Source organism: Corvus moneduloides, chromosome Z (genome assembly GCF_009650955.1).
Source record: "Corvus moneduloides isolate bCorMon1 chromosome Z, bCorMon1.pri, whole genome shotgun sequence".
Classification (NCBI taxonomy): domain Eukaryota; kingdom Metazoa; phylum Chordata; class Aves; order Passeriformes; family Corvidae; genus Corvus; species Corvus moneduloides.
The window spans coordinates 3,880,891-3,897,911 of record NC_045511.1 but is presented as its reverse complement, the minus strand read 5'-3'; the positions used below and the strand labels follow the sequence as shown (position 1 = coordinate 3,897,911).

General features: G+C 35.9%; 1 protein-coding gene across 1 annotated transcript in view; it reads left to right on the top strand.

The window, feature by feature from the left end:
- Positions 1-17,021, top strand: part of CWC27 (CWC27 spliceosome associated cyclophilin) — a 101,417-nt gene that overhangs the window by 12,819 nt on the left and 71,577 nt on the right. The window contains exon 10 of the mRNA XM_032096354.1: positions 1,883-2,058. Coding sequence (XP_031952245.1) covers positions 1,883-2,058 — 176 coding nt within the window. The remainder of the gene's footprint in view (positions 1-1,882; positions 2,059-17,021) is intronic.

The following is a 17,021-nucleotide window of genomic DNA, read 5'->3' as shown; positions in this document are numbered from 1 at the left end:
ATCTATTAGTTGAGATCAGATGGACTTAATGAGAGAGAAGAGGGACTGAAGGAGGAGACTGGGCAGGAGAAAAGAGTAGAGCTGCAGGAGGGAAAGCAGTAGAGGAGGAAGGTTATATCCTATTTTCCCTGGTTTTTTTCCAGAAGAAAAATGGTGAAATACTGTGCAAACTGAGGGTAATGGACAGTTTGGGAAGTAGGCAATTTAGCCAAGTGGGACAAGTTGAACCATTTTGTCCCTCCCATTTTAACCCCCCTCCTGTTACTCAGATTTCTGTAGTTTTTAACTAGCTTACTACTTAGCAATTGCAAGTTGTCTAGAGCTGTCCATTTTTGTCTCAGAATTTCTTCTGTCCAGCTCCATGTGTTTCAGTGAAATACTCTTACCTAAGTCCTAGCCGAATCACCACCAGCAGTCTGCCTTTATCCTTGACTGTTTAAACATTTTGAACACAGTCCTGTCACTTTCTTGTTTGGACCTCCCCCCGCTGTCGAGGTCTGCAGTCACCCATCTCTCTGAAAACTTACCACGTAAGCAAATCCATGAGAAAGTGTCATTATCTCCTGTGTCAAACAATAGCTTTCTGGGAAATTGAGGGAAATGCTGATCCTGTTCCACTTTTCTCTTCCCCTATTAAAAAAGAACAGACAAAACCCCCCCAACAACTTTTCAGTCTTTTCATCGGCAAAATATTCAGCTATTTTACTGTGCTGAATATCCAGAGATTTCTTTTTTATTCCTGAGTGGTCTTGTCTTGCCTAAATCTCAAACCTAAGCATGTTTGTCTAAAGATTCCCAAACAGTGACTCCACTACAACTTCTGAAATCCAGCTCTTGATTTTTGTCTTCTGTTTCCCCAATTTGCTTCTTGCTGCTTTTGCTTTTCGATCCTCTCCCCCTCCATGTTTATGGACATGGTGTTCATGCTACTACTCCTCCTCCTACCTGTCCACCACACCCAGGACATGTAGATGTTCTTCCTTCCCAAGTGCTTACATTCTGACGGTCTCCTGCATACAGTAGAGTCCTCCAGTTTACTAAGTGTCTTTTCTTACTTTGGATAAAATTAGAATCATGTGGTATTTTACTCTTTCCTTTTGCTGATTAGCATCACACCAAATAAATGTAAAAAGATGTACCATGTCATCTTTGAGCTGGCATTCTTTAATTACGATTCTTACTTCCTTCTTCAAGGAAGGAAGTAGTCAAACTTAGATCCCTTGGTCTAGTCAGGCCACTTCTTCATTCTCCAATTATTTCTCCCTTCAAATGTCTTTGATCCAAGGTGGTTTATCACCTTTTGCCAACCTCTGCTAGTCATGGAGGCCTGAGGCCTCTTCTTGGACCTCTGTAGCAAGCTGGGATGATTGATTCCACAGGTTTTCACAGCCTGTTATGATCAGTTTAGTATCTGTAAGTTCCCTAACGGGCTGATGGACTAACCTCTTCCATCCCATCATGACTGTAGTATAGCCATGTGGTAGAAAGTTCTTAAGTTTTCCTTTCAGTGGAAAATGAAGGAAAAGTTTAGTATATTGTCTTGATCAAATTTTGGATTCATGAACAATGATACGAGTAATATTACACTGCTATGATGTCTTCTGTAGACCTGTAAGAGTTAGTGGTCTAGAATAGATGGTTTTAATTTTTTTAACTCTGCAGGAAAGAAGTAACTTGTGTATGAAAAAGAAATTAATCATATTTGTATTCTTTTGTTCCCTCTGAAGCAAATAAGGATGTATTTGTTTGAAATGTTTGCTTTGAAATGAAGTATTCATCTTTTTTCTCGAAAGAGATTGTATTTATAAGAAAAAGATTTCTGTATTCGTCATTCTGTACTAAAAAATATCTTAAGGAGTTTTATCATTTTGTATCAATAAAGGACGAAGAAGAACATGATGAAGATGCTGATAGTGTAGAAGATGAAGCGGCTAGTAATGACAGATCTCAAATAAAGGAACGCATTACCAAGAAATTGAAAATTGATACAAGTGAAAATGCTAAACAGCAACTTCAAGAGGAAGAAACTAAATCAGAAAGGAAAACAACTAGTCGCAGGTAAGGATTGTTTTATTTGGTTGGGTTTTTTCTTTAAATTGTTTACAGTTTTAAGATTTTCTGCTCAATTCCCGTTTTGCAGTTACAGCGTTGATAGGTGAGTGTTACATTAAAAATACTCACCCCTCCCCACCTCCAACTGTGGAACGTGAGATTGCCTATTGCTTTCATTCTTTGTCATTTCTTAGTTTTGTTTGGCAGTTTATAACAAACAGTTAACTTGCGTTTTGTTGCACTCGGCACTTATTGTTACCTTGTATGGGAGTTTTATTTTTCCCTGTGAGTTAGAAATTAAGTGTCTTTATATGTATTTGTCACTCTTTATTTTGTCTTTCTACTCAGTTGTAAGACTGAGTTTTGCAGCTTCTTTATCTGTAATCGTCCACCATTGAGACTCACAGAAAGGAGAGTCATCATCCAGTGAAGCCTGGTTTAACACAGTACTCATTCTTGCAGTGTACCTGCTGCCCAGTGACAACATTGCTAAGAAAGCAATTTGTATTAACCATTTTAATAGGTTTGAAGAGCTCTAGAAACTAAAATATTCATGGAATTTGAGAGGGAAATTTAGTGTCTTTTGTACGTCATCTTCATTATTGATTTGAGTCTAAGAATCACACCAGGTACAGTACAGAAGCCTATGCAGTTTGAGCAAATCTGAATTGGTTCCAGTCAGTTCTTTCTCAGGCTTGGGAGATGTTACTTCTAAAGTTCCTCATAATTTTATGTTTGCTGAAGAGAGGAGCCACTTATTAGCCAGAGATACATAAGAAGAGCATTTGACATCAAAGGCCCAGCACAATAACAAAAATAAGGAAACTCTAAACAAAATCTGTAATTTAAATGGGCATTAGTTTATCCTGTCATGTGATTTAATTCTAGTTAGAGGCTAGGTAACTAACTTCCCTGATTCGTCAGATTTTATGTAGTCAACAAGAGCTGTGTGGTCAGATCTGTAAACTGATGTTACTCCATTTCTTTTGGAACCATACATAAATCGCATCTCTTTGTGGAGTCATGTGTTGTGGTTTAAGCCCTGCCAGCCACCAAGCCCCACGCAGCCACTTGCTCACTGCCCCACCAGCAGGATAAGGGAGAGAATCAGAAGGATAAAAGATAGAGAACTCAGCTGAGGTAAAGACAGTTTAATAGGGAAAGCAAAAACTGCACATGCAGGCAAAAAGCCACAAGGAATGAATTCACTGCTTCCCATGGGCAGGCAGGTGTTCAGCCATCTCCAGGAGAGCAGGGCCCTATCACATGTAATAGTGACTTGGGAAGACAAACACCATCACTCCAAACATCCCCCCTTTTCTGCCTTCTTCCCCCCACTGTATATACTGAACATGATGCCACATGGGCTGAAATACCTCTTTTGTCAACTGGGGTCACCTGTCCTGGCTGTGTCTCCTCCCAGCATCCCAGGCACTCCATTTCTCCTACCTTTGTGGCAGTACAAAAAGCAGAAAAGGCCTTGGCTCTATGTAAGCCCTGCTAAGCAATAACAAAAGCATCTCTGTGTTACCAACTCTGTGTTCAACACAAGTCCAAAATACAGCCCCCATGCTAGGTACAGCAAAGAAAATTAACTCCACCCCGGCTGAAACCAGCATGAAACTCAAGTTCTTGAGCACTGGTTTTCTGTTTTTCAGTGTTCCTTTCTCTCTGTAAGAGCACGTAAATTGCAGTACATGAAGTACAATATCATGATTTTATGGCTATGTTAGATATAACTAGGTATTTTTTAAAAGAACATGTACAAGACATCTTGTAAAACACATCCCCTGACTTTTCTTTCTGTTGTCTTCGAAGTTGTGCTGTGTGTTGCTTTGGGAATTGGTGGCAGTACTATCTCTGTTGTAGACACGTGGTCCACAGGAAGTCTACTGAGATCAATGAGTATGATGGATAATTTCAATCCCAAAATTTGGTTACTAGTCCTGTGGTTTAGATTGACACAAGTTTAAACTTCTCAGAGTCTCAGAGTTCCTGGTTGTGGAGAGAGACTGAACAAGTACAGTTTAGCATTACATAGCCATATCCGGTAGTGGAGGCAAGGATTCAGAAATTTGAAAAGTCTCCAAGAAAAGCTCTCTCTGAAAAAGAACCTTGAAGTATATGGCAGTCAAATAACATCTTTAGAACAGGAAAAGGCTTTGGAATCTGTGCATATTTACTACCTCCCTATCTGTCCAACTACCTGTCCACCAATCTGTTATAATTGTCACTGGAGTTTTATAAGAATGACTGCTGGAAACAAAATTGCCTAAGGTGTAATAACAAGTTTGTAGCATGAAGAGAACACAAAGCTAGAGGGTACTCCTAGGAATGAGATACTTAATGCCCAAGCTTGCATCATGTTTTAGCTCATTGTCGGAGACATTTGTATAGTCAGTCTGTAAGCTGCTGGCTCTACATGTGGTCAGTCAGTGTGCTCTGTTTGTGGTTATTGTACTCTTTCAGGGTGGTAGTTGTAATAGTATTATAGCCAGATGGGTTATTTTAACTCAGAAGAGGGTTTTACTGGATGCATTTTTAGCAGTTGGGAGCCATAGCCTTGGGAGATACTGCTTAGTATCTCAAGTAACATAAATTTCTAGACTTACTGTTTTCCAAATAATTGTCTGCCGTCCTCTGGCGTGAAAATCAAAGGCATGATATTGTTTGTTATAAATAATGTGTTTTTACATTCAAGGTCTCTTTAGATAAAGTAAGATCAACAATATCAAGTTTCATTGTCTGAAATAGTGACTATTTTCTAAGTGTACTGGAGATGTTTGATAATATACTCGTGGGTGTTCACCACCCACTGTAGTCAAAGCCTATGTTGGCCAGAGGCAGAGATGTGGGAGGTGTAAACATCAAAGAAAAAGTTGGATGGGCTATCCATAGCTTGAGGGTAATGTCTATTGACATATCAGAGGGTGAAGAAACTTCTGATATCTATCAAAATTTCAACTCATCAGATACTTAAATGTGCTAGTAGAATAAATGAACTTCTAAGAGTATTTGTTTCAGAGTACTGTCTTTAACATGCATGACATTTTCTGCAAAACTGTATTCGTTTCTTTTAATCCGAATGCATCTGTGAGGTCTGAAGGTTGCACATCTATTTTAGAGAAACAATATGGAAACAATAGACACCTTCTCAAATTCACGGTACTGGGATCCAATACCACTTCTAAATGCAACCATACTTGAAGTGCTCAAATGGTGAAGTTAATTTTAGTCATTTCAGTATGCATTTTAACCTCTTATGTATGTTTTAAAAATAGTTTTATACACTTTAAAACTTTGTATTGGGTAAGATAACTTGGGAAAAAGAGTTTCCCAGTCATTCAGGCAAGTTGTTAGAGAAATTCCACAGGTCTGGGGTTTTGTATTAGAAAGCTTAAACCTAGATTGTCACTGTAGAACAGCTGTTTACATGAGGAATATATAGAGATAGAAGAAGTGTTTGCCATCATTGCATAAGTAATAAAATTTCTCAGCATTGCATTGAGTTTTTAAAATTGCAGTGGCTCGAGATGACCATCTGAAGGCTTCAGAGTAAATAATCTTCTTCTAGTCTGGTAATTAAAAATATTTCTTATACATTCCTTTTCATCCTGTAGGTGGAGCTCAGATGCTACACATTTCTCATTATCAGCTTTAAAAATTTTCAGTGCTTCTTTTTTGCACAGCATGTAGTGTGGAGTAAAATACAGTAGACTTTACAGTTTTTCACTGTACAGTCAACAAGTTCAGTTGCATCCTTGTAATGGATGTGGTATTAAATAGCAATATGAAAGAAATGCTTAAAATAGCTAAGCTCTTGAGGAAGAGAAGCTGACTTTTTCAGTAACTAACATCACTTGAATTTAATTTGGTGTCTCCTCTTGTATATTTTTCTCTTAATAATGCTATAATTAGCAGTTGAACTAAGTAACCACATTTGGTTTATAAGCTATTACTATCATAAGGGGATGAATAGTAGTAGTAGAAACTATTAACTACTTGTAATTAATAGTAGCTGTATTGCCTCCTTTGCATTCCTGTTTTTTCTTATACCCATTTGCTTGTCATGGGTGAAATAAATCATATGTGAAGCTTTACATATTTTCTGTGCATATATATTCTTCCTTCATCCTCCAAGCAGAAACCTATAACAGTTTTCAAGGTGTAATTCCTCAGACTTAGTTTTTTGCTGAAAGACAATACAAAATAACTTGGACAAATAACTTCCATCCCCACGGTCCTTTTGTCAGTGAGGCACAATTGTAATAAAAATAGTTAATAATGCTAGGCAGGGTTTCAAGTTCATGCTAAGTCCAATTCAGATCAGGTAGTAAAAATTGAATATGGTCAAGACACCTCAACATTTTCTTACCATCTACTTGAATAAACATTGCCAAACTGAGCACACAAGTTTGCTTTTCTAAAGTGCTCTTATAGTACTGTGGTGTGGAAAAGCCAAAGGTAATTTTATGTGATCACATGGAAGTCTTTTTTAAAATACTTTTTAATCAAAACTTTTCTGTCTTTATAAATCTGCAGTTGTTATAAACGATGAGTTGGATATTTTGTATTTATAAATTAATAATTTATGTTAGAATATGTTGTTTTAAATGCATTTATTTTGCACTTGTTACCTTGTGCTTATAAGGCGGGCATTATAATGAAGAGTATTAAAATGTATATTTATATGCTTCTACTTCTTTAAACTTGATCTAGCATCTCATGTTCAGCAAGCTACTTAATTGTTAATGCTGTCAGTTTCAGTGTGATGTCAATACCATATTTTAGAGCTACTTACTTTGGTATATTAAGTTTTATCTGTTTCTAAACAAACAGATATATTTGTTCACAAAATTCCTATTCTAAATTTATTAACTATACTTCTAATCCTACTAGCATTTTTTTAAACTAAGTATAACTTACTATCAGGCTTTGTTCAACAAAAGAGTTTGTCTCCTGGTTTTTCAGTTTAGCACCAGAAAATACACATTGTATGTTAATAAAACTGGCTTTTGAGGTTCTAAATAGAAGCAGTTTTTCTGACTTTGTACTTCCCTGTACCTAGAGAACTGCTGCTGTTTTCATACAGCAAATTCAGATATTCTCATAATTGTGTTTTAAGTCAAAGGAGATGATTAGATAACCTGTATATCTCATGCCATAGTTTACTGCCATTTACGCTTGTGTTGAATTCAGTGTTTGGCTACAGCTGAACAGGAAAGGCATTCAAACATAATTTTTGTAGATATCAAAAGAGTGTAGTTTGGTCCATATTTAGTCAGTGAGTGTATTCTATTCCAGTACTTAAGATACATTATTCCTAACAGTACCTCTTCTAGCTTTAGATTTTAACTTGTCTGGATTCAGCTTGTAGCCACCGAATTATTTTTTGCTGTGCCTTTTTCTGAAGTTCACTGCAGCATGCTCTATTTTCTCTTAGTTCAACTACTTAAATTCTAATCGAGTCCTTTCAATAAGCGGTACAAATTGTATTCTTTCAGGCTTTCACAGTAAATTTTTTAGCATCCTCAAATTACTTTATGGTTTGGGTTGTTTTCCTTCTCCAAATTTTCAACATTCTTTAAAGCTCTTCCATCATTAATCTCTTATTAGCCTTAATAATGCTGTATACAGAGAGCAGCAATTTTTTTTTTTCTTACTTCCACCTCCCTGTTCATTCACACTTTGAACCACGGGTTGACCCTGTCAGCCCTTCTTACAGGTGTTCAGCTGTTATCACTTACATTGCTAGGGCATTCCAATTTTTTTTTCAATTATAAATCTATGAGAAACAGTTTCTCATTTTCTCTGTCTTTTAGATCCTAGATTTTGGCAATTAGATGTCTTCGGATTTTGTTTTGTTCAGGAAGCCCAGGTTGCCTAGCAGTTCTGGTATGAGAGCTTTCTACTGTGACAGTTTGTGCAATTCACTACTTATGGATTTAGTACTGAGTTCCCTGCAGCGTGTAGGTATATTTCTACTCAGTGGTTAATGTGCCACTGACAACTATTTTAAGCAATAACTTTGTAACCTAATTCTTGAACATGGTTTTTTGGCCTGTTTTGTGTCACTATATTTTTTTTTAAGAGTTCCTTACATGTACGTACTGGGAAGCAAGTTTTCAAGTTTTTTGGGTTGACTCTAAAATTAGCCAAGTTAGCAACCAGTCAGGAACATATACAGAGTTCTGCTAAGAAACTCTTCAACAGCATTGTATCAGAATCTATATGCTACTCTGAAACCTAAATCTCCCCTCTTTCAATTTTTTCTCAAAATGAAACTCGTACTCTAAATTTCACCAATGCCAAGTGCAAGGTGCTGCACCTGGGTCAGAGCAATCCTAAGCACAAATACAGGCTGAGCATAAAATGGATTGAGAGCAGCCTTGGGGAGAAAACTTGGGGGTGTTGGTTGACAAGAAGCTTGACATGAGCTGGAAACGTGCATTTGAAGCCCAGAAAACCAGCTGGGCTGCATCGAGAGAAGAATGGCTAGCTGGGCGAGGGAGGTAAAACCTGTGTAAAAGATAGGGATAAACTTTTTAGCAGGGTCTGTTGCTCTAAGAAGAGGCAATGGTTTTAACCAAAAAAAGGGTTGATTCAAATTACCTATAACAGAGATGTTTTTTATAATGAGGATGGTAAAACGCTGAACTGATTGCTCAGAGAGGTGGTGGATGCTGCACCCATGCGGTTTGTTCAAGGTCTGGCAGGACAGAGCTCTGAGCAACTTGATCTGGTTGAAGATGTCCCTGCACACTGTAGGGACTTGGACGCAATAACTTTTAACCTTCCCTTCCAACCCAAACCATTCTAAGATTCTACCTCTTGAATCTCCTTCCAACCCAAACCATTCCCTGGTTCTGTATCTCTAAAGTGTTAAAGCTAATGCTTGTGTTTCATGGGGAAATTGTAAATGCTTTTATTTTATCAAAAATCATTAATTCTGTATGTCAAAAAAGACTTGTTCACTCTGCGTTTATTATGCTTCCTTTGTATGGGTTTTCTTTTAAAACTAGGAGACATCCTTAGTAATAAACCAGCAAAACAGCTTGTGTTGTTTAATTTTAACTTAACTTGAAGCATGCCATTTTGACAGTAAAATAATTATCCAAAGCTTTAAGCAATTTTAAACAATTGATATGTTAAATTGATAAATTTCAACTTTATGCAAAAGTAGCTATTTAATCACATATTGAAATAATTTTAAATAATACTGAATAAAATTCTAACCGATATTTCTGTAAAAGTGCAAAAACTCATACAGTGCTGAATTTCAAGAAAGGAAGTAAGCAAATCTTTGCTACTCATCCTGTTTCAATTCAGGGTATTGAAATGTTTCTCTTAAATCCTAACTTTTAGTGGCCTTTATTACGCTAAACACTCTTAGGACTGTTTCAAGTGATCTGCTTGTTGTTCTTCAGTAGTTCATAGATTTCTATTTCTGTTCTTTCACTCTTGATTTGAATTGTCGTTTGAAAAGCTCCTTGGAAAAGAACTAGGCATGTGAAATATGCTGATACATATACAGAACAGTATGGCACTATTTTAGTCTTTCTGTTTTTATGTATCTTGATTGAAGTGTTTCCAAGCAGAATTTCATTAGGTTAGTCGTTTGCCTTAGATACAGTACATCAAGAACACCAGCTGAATTAGACAATTTTTCTTGTTCATCATGTAAGTTCTTGAGAAGGTCGTAATTCAAGCATGTGAACTTGGCTGTGAAGACCTGACAAGGTTGTAGGAGATAAAATTTCTGTATTATGCAGGTAGTACCTACTTCAGTATTTTTGGTGTATATCAGGACAGTGCTCTTTCACTAGAAAAGCATTTTATGGAAATCTGGATAGGACTCAGCCCCAGTAAAGAGGCAGAGTTTGGATTATTACCTGTGAGAAAGTAGTGAAGTTATTCCATTACTTATTAATTGACTTTACAGCATAAGAATACAGAAAACATCTGCCAGTTGTCAAGATCAACACATTTTCCAGATTTTATACTGTAGTTACAGGTGCTCTGACATACAGTCCTTGCTCACATACGCCAAATTTGGCTGGTACTCAGAGTGCAAGTGGGGCACTGCCTTTGAAGAATTTTGGAGTTTATGTCAGAAATAAAGTAGACAAAATGACACGTGCCTCCAGTGGTTTGCAGATGGAACTCTCCTGAATTCTAAATACATTTAAAATTGTTTTATCTGAGAGAAATGCCCTGTGTTTTATTGCCACAGCTATGATACGCAGATTTGCATGAGCTGAAGCTACCTGAAAACTTTTTTTTCTCTCCTGTGATGTTAAGAAGAAGCATAGACACTAACACGTGGGAATTCATTGTCTAGGTATCACAAACAGTGGGAATGGAAGTAACCTGAAGAAGGAACTTATTTTTATGTATTCTTTTAAAACGCAGTTTGGTTGAGTGCGTGTGTGATTAATGTAGTAGCTGTTCTAAGCGTCTGCTTTTCAAAAAATATAAATATTTAAACTTTCACCTATTTGTAATTTGTAATTTGAACTTTTTGTTTGTTTTTGTTTGGGGGTTCTTTGGCTTCTGTGAAGATGTCTTTATACACTAGATCCCCAGAAAAATAATGTTAGGTACTTTTACGGTGCCTTGCTTGATCTTGACTACGGCTAATGTTAAACTAGAGAATCGCACGCACGCACTAATCACTAGAGATGTAAAGAGAAAAAAGGAAGAGATTTTGTTCTATGCACTTCAAATGTCTGAAAGAAGAAATGTTTTCAGAGTATTTTAGTTCAGTATTGATACCGTAATTTTGTAGTTATATCATACACAGTCACCCACAGGTAATATATTCTTACAGTCATACTTCCCTACATGACAGGTATTTATTTTGATAGGTTTCTGCATTAATTCATGTGTATTTTGTATGCTTTTGAGTGACTTGTCATAGCATATAAATTCAATAAGGATTTGAAACGAAATTGCTAATTTGTAAATTGCCATTTATCCGCAGTCATATGGAAATTGATTACTTCTGCAAATGTTTGCATGACTCAATAATTCCAGTGAAACTATTAATGTCAACAAAAATTCATAAATAAGCCTGAGAACCAATGAAGTTTTTTAGGACTGGAATTTGTTGATCATCTTATAGTATGAGAAAAGAGGAGAGAAAGGAATATTTTGTCTGAAATGACAGAAAAAATCCTTACACTTGGAATTGAGTAACTTTTTTTTGAAGACTGTCTCAAGGGATTGTCGTCTTCTGTTCCTGTCTACTTGGCCTCCTTTTCTTGCCAGTTTTTACACAACTAGAGTGTTACAGTTGCTTGTGGAGTTCTCTATAAAATAGATTGCTTATGCAACCTCAGTAAATCAAATAAAAAAAAGTCAGCTACAAAATTAGAGCCAGAAGTAAGCTGTCACAGACAAGAGACTTCTAAGCAAGTTTTAGTGCTGTAGAAGGTGGGCATGACCTTCTGTCCACAGCATACTGTATAAAAGATATCAGTCTTACAGTGAAATGGGAGCAGCCTCTTGCTGGGACTAGAACTTAGAATGATATTTACTCTTGTTTTAATTTTTATATGTTTTATCAAGTCATTTTGTTATTAGTTTTTTTCTCATCTTCTCTGCTAACATGTAATTGATATTTTCTTTTTGTTTTACATACTTCTTTTCCTCAGTGCATGAGGGATCACTCATTTCAGTCTATTTTTCTGTAAGGATAGTAATAATATTTGGTTTAGCTAAGTGTAATGTTTCATATTTTAGCCATTTTTCTTTAATATATTCCTAAATTATTTTTTGACTGATGATATTCTCTGTGTAATTGTTTAAGAAACTGAAAACTATTACCTTCTTTTCCTTTGGTGAAAATGAATTCTTAACTTACCTGTAAGTTTAAGAAACTAGTGTGTGTTTCTTTTAATTTGCATTTTTGTATTTTGTTCAAGAAACTCAGTATTTCAGACATATATTACTGACATACAAGAAACAAAGATTCGGAATTGGTTTTAGAAATACATTTATTTTCTGAATAAGACTGTTTTCTTAGTGCTAAGGATTGCATGATCCACTTATTCTTTTCAAAATAATGTAAATTTTTCTGACTTCTTTACCTTAATAACATTCATTGTAAAGAAAAAATAATCCCAGACATACTCTTTGTAGAGTTAATGATTGGCAGTAACTTAAAAGCAGACTATATTATATTAAACACAAGCCCAGATTGTTTGGGCACAAAACCCAGAATCCCTGCACTGAGATTTTTCTTGGCTGAGCATCAAAGCGTGTTAATAGGTATAGTGTTAGGCTGGGACAAAGACGGGATTGTTACTGTGGTATATTTCATCCTGCTGCTACTTGGCAAGACTCAGTGTATTTTTAGGTGAAGTTTGTGTGTGCATTTGTCTAGTCACCTGGAAAAAAGGATGCATATATGACCCATGAAAATGCAGTTAGTGTGATGGAAGGTGAGAACGTGTAATCCTTATTATACAGTGAATTGTTAGCACTATATAGTGGGTAAGATACCATTTCAAAGAGTTGGAGTGTTCTCAGTTGTTTAGCTGCACATGTGATTTTTTTTTCCTTGTAACATAACAAGATGGATTTAGTAGTGGTATAGCCATGTACTTTTTAATTGCTAGATGTTCATGCTCCATTTCCTTTCTTTGTTTCAACAGAGTTGAGTAGCATGGGAAGAAACTTTTTGAGGGTTTTCTTTGTATTATAGAATGTATTTTCTGTAAATATGAGTGGTATATCTTGAAGTGGTACTGTAGTGAAAGATGACTGCAGTATGTTCAAACATTTTCTTTAAACATTTTCTTTAAACATCACACCTGCTGTTTAACTCTAGACAGTCAGTCCATTTTACAATTCAATATTTTTATTATTTTTACATGCCTTCCTAGAGAGCCAAATAGGTAATAAGTATTTTTAATATAGTGTAGAACAAGTGATGTTGGTTATCAGATTCTGGTTGTGGAATCTTTATAATGAGTAATCGTTTGTAAATAAAAAGAAGGGAATTCAATTGTTGTGTTACATTTCTGATAATTAGTAGTTAATAGTAGTTGATCATTTGATAATAGTGAAACAAAATAAATCAGACAACTTTGTTAGCTGACTCATAGAATGGGTAAGGTTGGAGGGGTTGAATAAAATCTGTGTCAACATAAATAAAGGCAACCCAACTTGAATCCTTATAAGGGTATATCTTTTTCTAATGAGAAGAAGCTGTTTATCTAATGAAAGTGGAAAACATCCAAAAAGCCTGAACCTTGAGAGGATAAGGCAGAAAAGGATGTTCAGATAATTGCATCCAGTGTTTTACCTAATAAAGCACACAAGACTCTTAAATTCTTTTATCTCATTCTTACAGTTTGTCTCTGTCTTACATTTCTATGGTGGAAAAAAATTCCATTTTAATTTAGAGAATATACTCCACAAAACTTTTCTTTGTTAAGTGCTTTTCTTATTAAGTAAATAAAAATGCTGCTGCTTTTCAGTCTGCCTTTTGGCTTTCCTTGGACCCTTTTTCTCTCATCTGCTAGCCTTCTGTTAGCATATCTTCATTTGAAAATTGTACCAAATCTCTCTTGGACTTTGATGCATTGAGTACATTGAGCATTAACCTTGTTTTGTGGCATTTTCCCCAGCTTTTGTTATGTGTCAGCTTCATCAGACAGTATGCTGTATTTTTCTTCCTTCACACAAGATAGTTTGTTAGTCTATGTCCTCAAGTAGTAGAAATATTTTTTTCATGGCTCTGTGTTACAGTTTTCTGTTATTTTTGCTCAAGAGCACTTTATCAATCTCAGGCATATAATTATCTGAGTTATCTTTTCTCATTGTAAAGAGTGATACACCACTACTGTTTCCCCTTCTTCTTTCATCCCCTGGGTCTCTAGATTTTTCCTCCCATTTTATTCACAACCAGTGTTCCAAAAATCTCTATAAGCGTCTTTTAAAAGACACTTGGAAGCAAATTGCATGACCATGTTGCCTTTTTTTTTTTTTCCTCTGACACTTACTTTTAGTTGCTTTTCTTTCTGTTTTGGGATAATTCAAGAAGACAGAAAAATATGTCATCCTCAGATATCATATCTTGCTTTCTCTGATATATGAACAGAAAGAGCTATCAAATCTTTTTTTTCCCCTCTCTACATTGTAAGTACTTTTCCTTTTTTTTTTTAGGTTTTAATCCCTAACATAATAATAATGTAGGGGGTTTCTGTATGTGCTCGAAGACGAATGTCTGTATAACTTCAGCTGCGTCTGTTGTCATAAATAAATGGACAATGGTCGTTTAACAAATAGTTTTCTATGTAAAAATAACATCTGAGGCCAAGTTAAGACTTTTTTTTCCTGTTTGGTACCGTTTTTTGCTTTGGGCCTTTGGCAGCAAATTAGGAATAACCTGTTTCACCCTTTGTTCTGTACAGGTGTTTATTCTTTGTATTTTCTTGGACCTTGAGTATAAAATTAAAGATAGTGGTAAAATCAAAGTATCAAACCAAGTAGCATATGTTTATAGCATCTTTTTAAATAACATTTTTATTAGAAAGTAGTGTGGGGGTTTTTTGTCTTTTAGTATGTTAAAAGTTGTAAATATGTGTGTCTATGAATGAACACCCAACAGAAAACTCTTTGGTGAATTCATGTAGTTTCTCCTTATTCTGTTGGAGATTACTATGGTCTTAAACCCAAGATACCTTTACTAATAACTGGACTGGGTATTGCTAGTTTTTGTAGAGCATGGCATTTAGTAGAGACTGCCTTTATTACTAAGAAGGTGTAAAAGGTCTGGACTAATGGTACAGAATTACTGTTACTCTGAGGGGTTATTAGGATATTACAGCATCTGGCCTGAGAGAAGAACTCTGGTAATACAAGTAGCACTGTTAATGGCAGTGGGACCTGCAGTTCAAAATACACAATTTCATGGAGCTGGCTATAGCACGCGAATTTTCATTTTACAGTTTGCGGCTTTCCCTATGAAATGTTTTCTAGTTCTCCTGGGTTTCAGAGTTCTGAGATTAGTGCCACTCTCCCTTCACTTTCCAGTAAATCAGGGAATGCTTTGAGGCATCAGAGAGATAGGGACCATAAAAGTGAGCAGGAGAGAATAATGTAGAATGCTGCCGTGCTTTATTATTCTTGTCCACTCATTTCTCGCTAAGGGATATTACAAAAGAAAGACATATTGCTGTAATGGTTAGTCAGAGGTCAGTCTGACTTTTAGTGGATTTTGTGCATTGCTACAGAAATGTGGCTTAACTGTCTGCAAAGAGAACTCAGTTTTAAAAGTTGTATAAACTATGTTACTTCAATGTAGAATGAAAGTTTTAGAATTATGCCCACCCTATCAAATGACATGTGGAGACACCCTGTGTGTTCTTGCACATGTTCTTAGAGCAGCGGAGTTGACCATTTGGGACCACATGATGGTGTGTGGAGTCAGTGTGATTTACTGAGTCCTGCAAAATCTGGGCTGCGCACAGCTGTTTCTCCATAGCGTCTGTAGACCTCCAGAATGCAGAAGATACTGAGACACACTCACCTTTGAGAAGTGAGGTGGAGAGGCAATTAACAAAACCAACCTACCAAAAAAATGAATTCATTATTAAAAAATAAACAAAAAAAACCCCACAAAATACACAACAATGTAATTCTTACCTGTATTTCCATTAGTTCTCATTTTGGCTCATTGTGCACCAGAAAATCTGTGATCCTCTTGGTAAGAAGATTAATACACATTGTTTGACAACTTCCCAAGTTAGAGAACAGCAAAGCATACCATAGTCACAGTTGGATAATTTCACAATAAAATCACTTTTTAATGAGAAGTGTATCAGCAGTACAGGCCTTTTGAAGTTCTTCTTAAGTTTGGCTGATAAGCAGCCATACTGAGCTCATTGATGGAAAAGCATTATTTGCTGAACAAGCCTCATGCTTAAGACTGGAAGTCATTGTTACGTCATTTCTTGGTTAATTGGCTGCACCTGTGATTTGTTAACAGCTCTAATCCAGTGGTCTCTGAACCACGTGTGGAAAGGTCAGCAGGAGAGAGTCTGGTGCACTGTGAAACATTGTTAGATGTAATCTTAGTTTGGCAACCTGTCACGCTTGTTAAATCCAGATTGTCACTTTTCAGCACATGACGTGAGCTTCTCAAAATGAAAACGGTGCAGATGATAAAGGAAATAAAGTCTGTGGTTCATTTCTTTTAAGGCAATGCTTCGTTAAGAACATACACATTTTTTAAAGAATGTATCAATTTGTAGGTCTGTCTCTTGTAGTGAAAAATTCTTTACAACTTTGTTCTTAAAGTTGGAATTTGTTGTATTTTTTAAAATATGAGTGTAAAATTAATATGAATCCAGTGAAATATGTCTAGATATCTTTATGTACACATGCATACAAGTGTATTTGTTGGTATTTAGCTCTCCCTTCCATGTCGGAGAGTTTGGGTCCTCAGCATTCTCAGGTGCTTATCATTGTGCTGCTTTTTATCATGTAATCCTATCTGGGGAGACTGAATTTTCAGTATAGTTATTATATATGAGTAATTATGTTGGTGCTATTTATATACATAAACTATCTTGTAACTCTAGTGTGCTTTTCAGCTAGTTAAGTAGTTTGAGTCTTGCAATAAATCTGGAAAATACTTTCTACGTATGTTGATACTGTACCTGAATTTTGAAAGTTCATCTGAGTGTCTTGGGCAATAGAATTTGCCTTTGTCTTTTTTGTACATTGTGTATAAAAAGCAAGTTGCTAGATTTATTTGAACAATTTGAATAAGTTTACTTAACTGAAACATCTCTTGTAACATTCTTTATTAAATAGGAATAATCTTGCTAAAAGTTATGATACCAGGGAATCAAAAAATTATAGGGTAGATTGGAAAGGACTTACAAAGGTCACCTAATCTAACACTCTGCAGTGGACATGGATATCTTCCAGCATATTATTTTGCTCAGACCCCT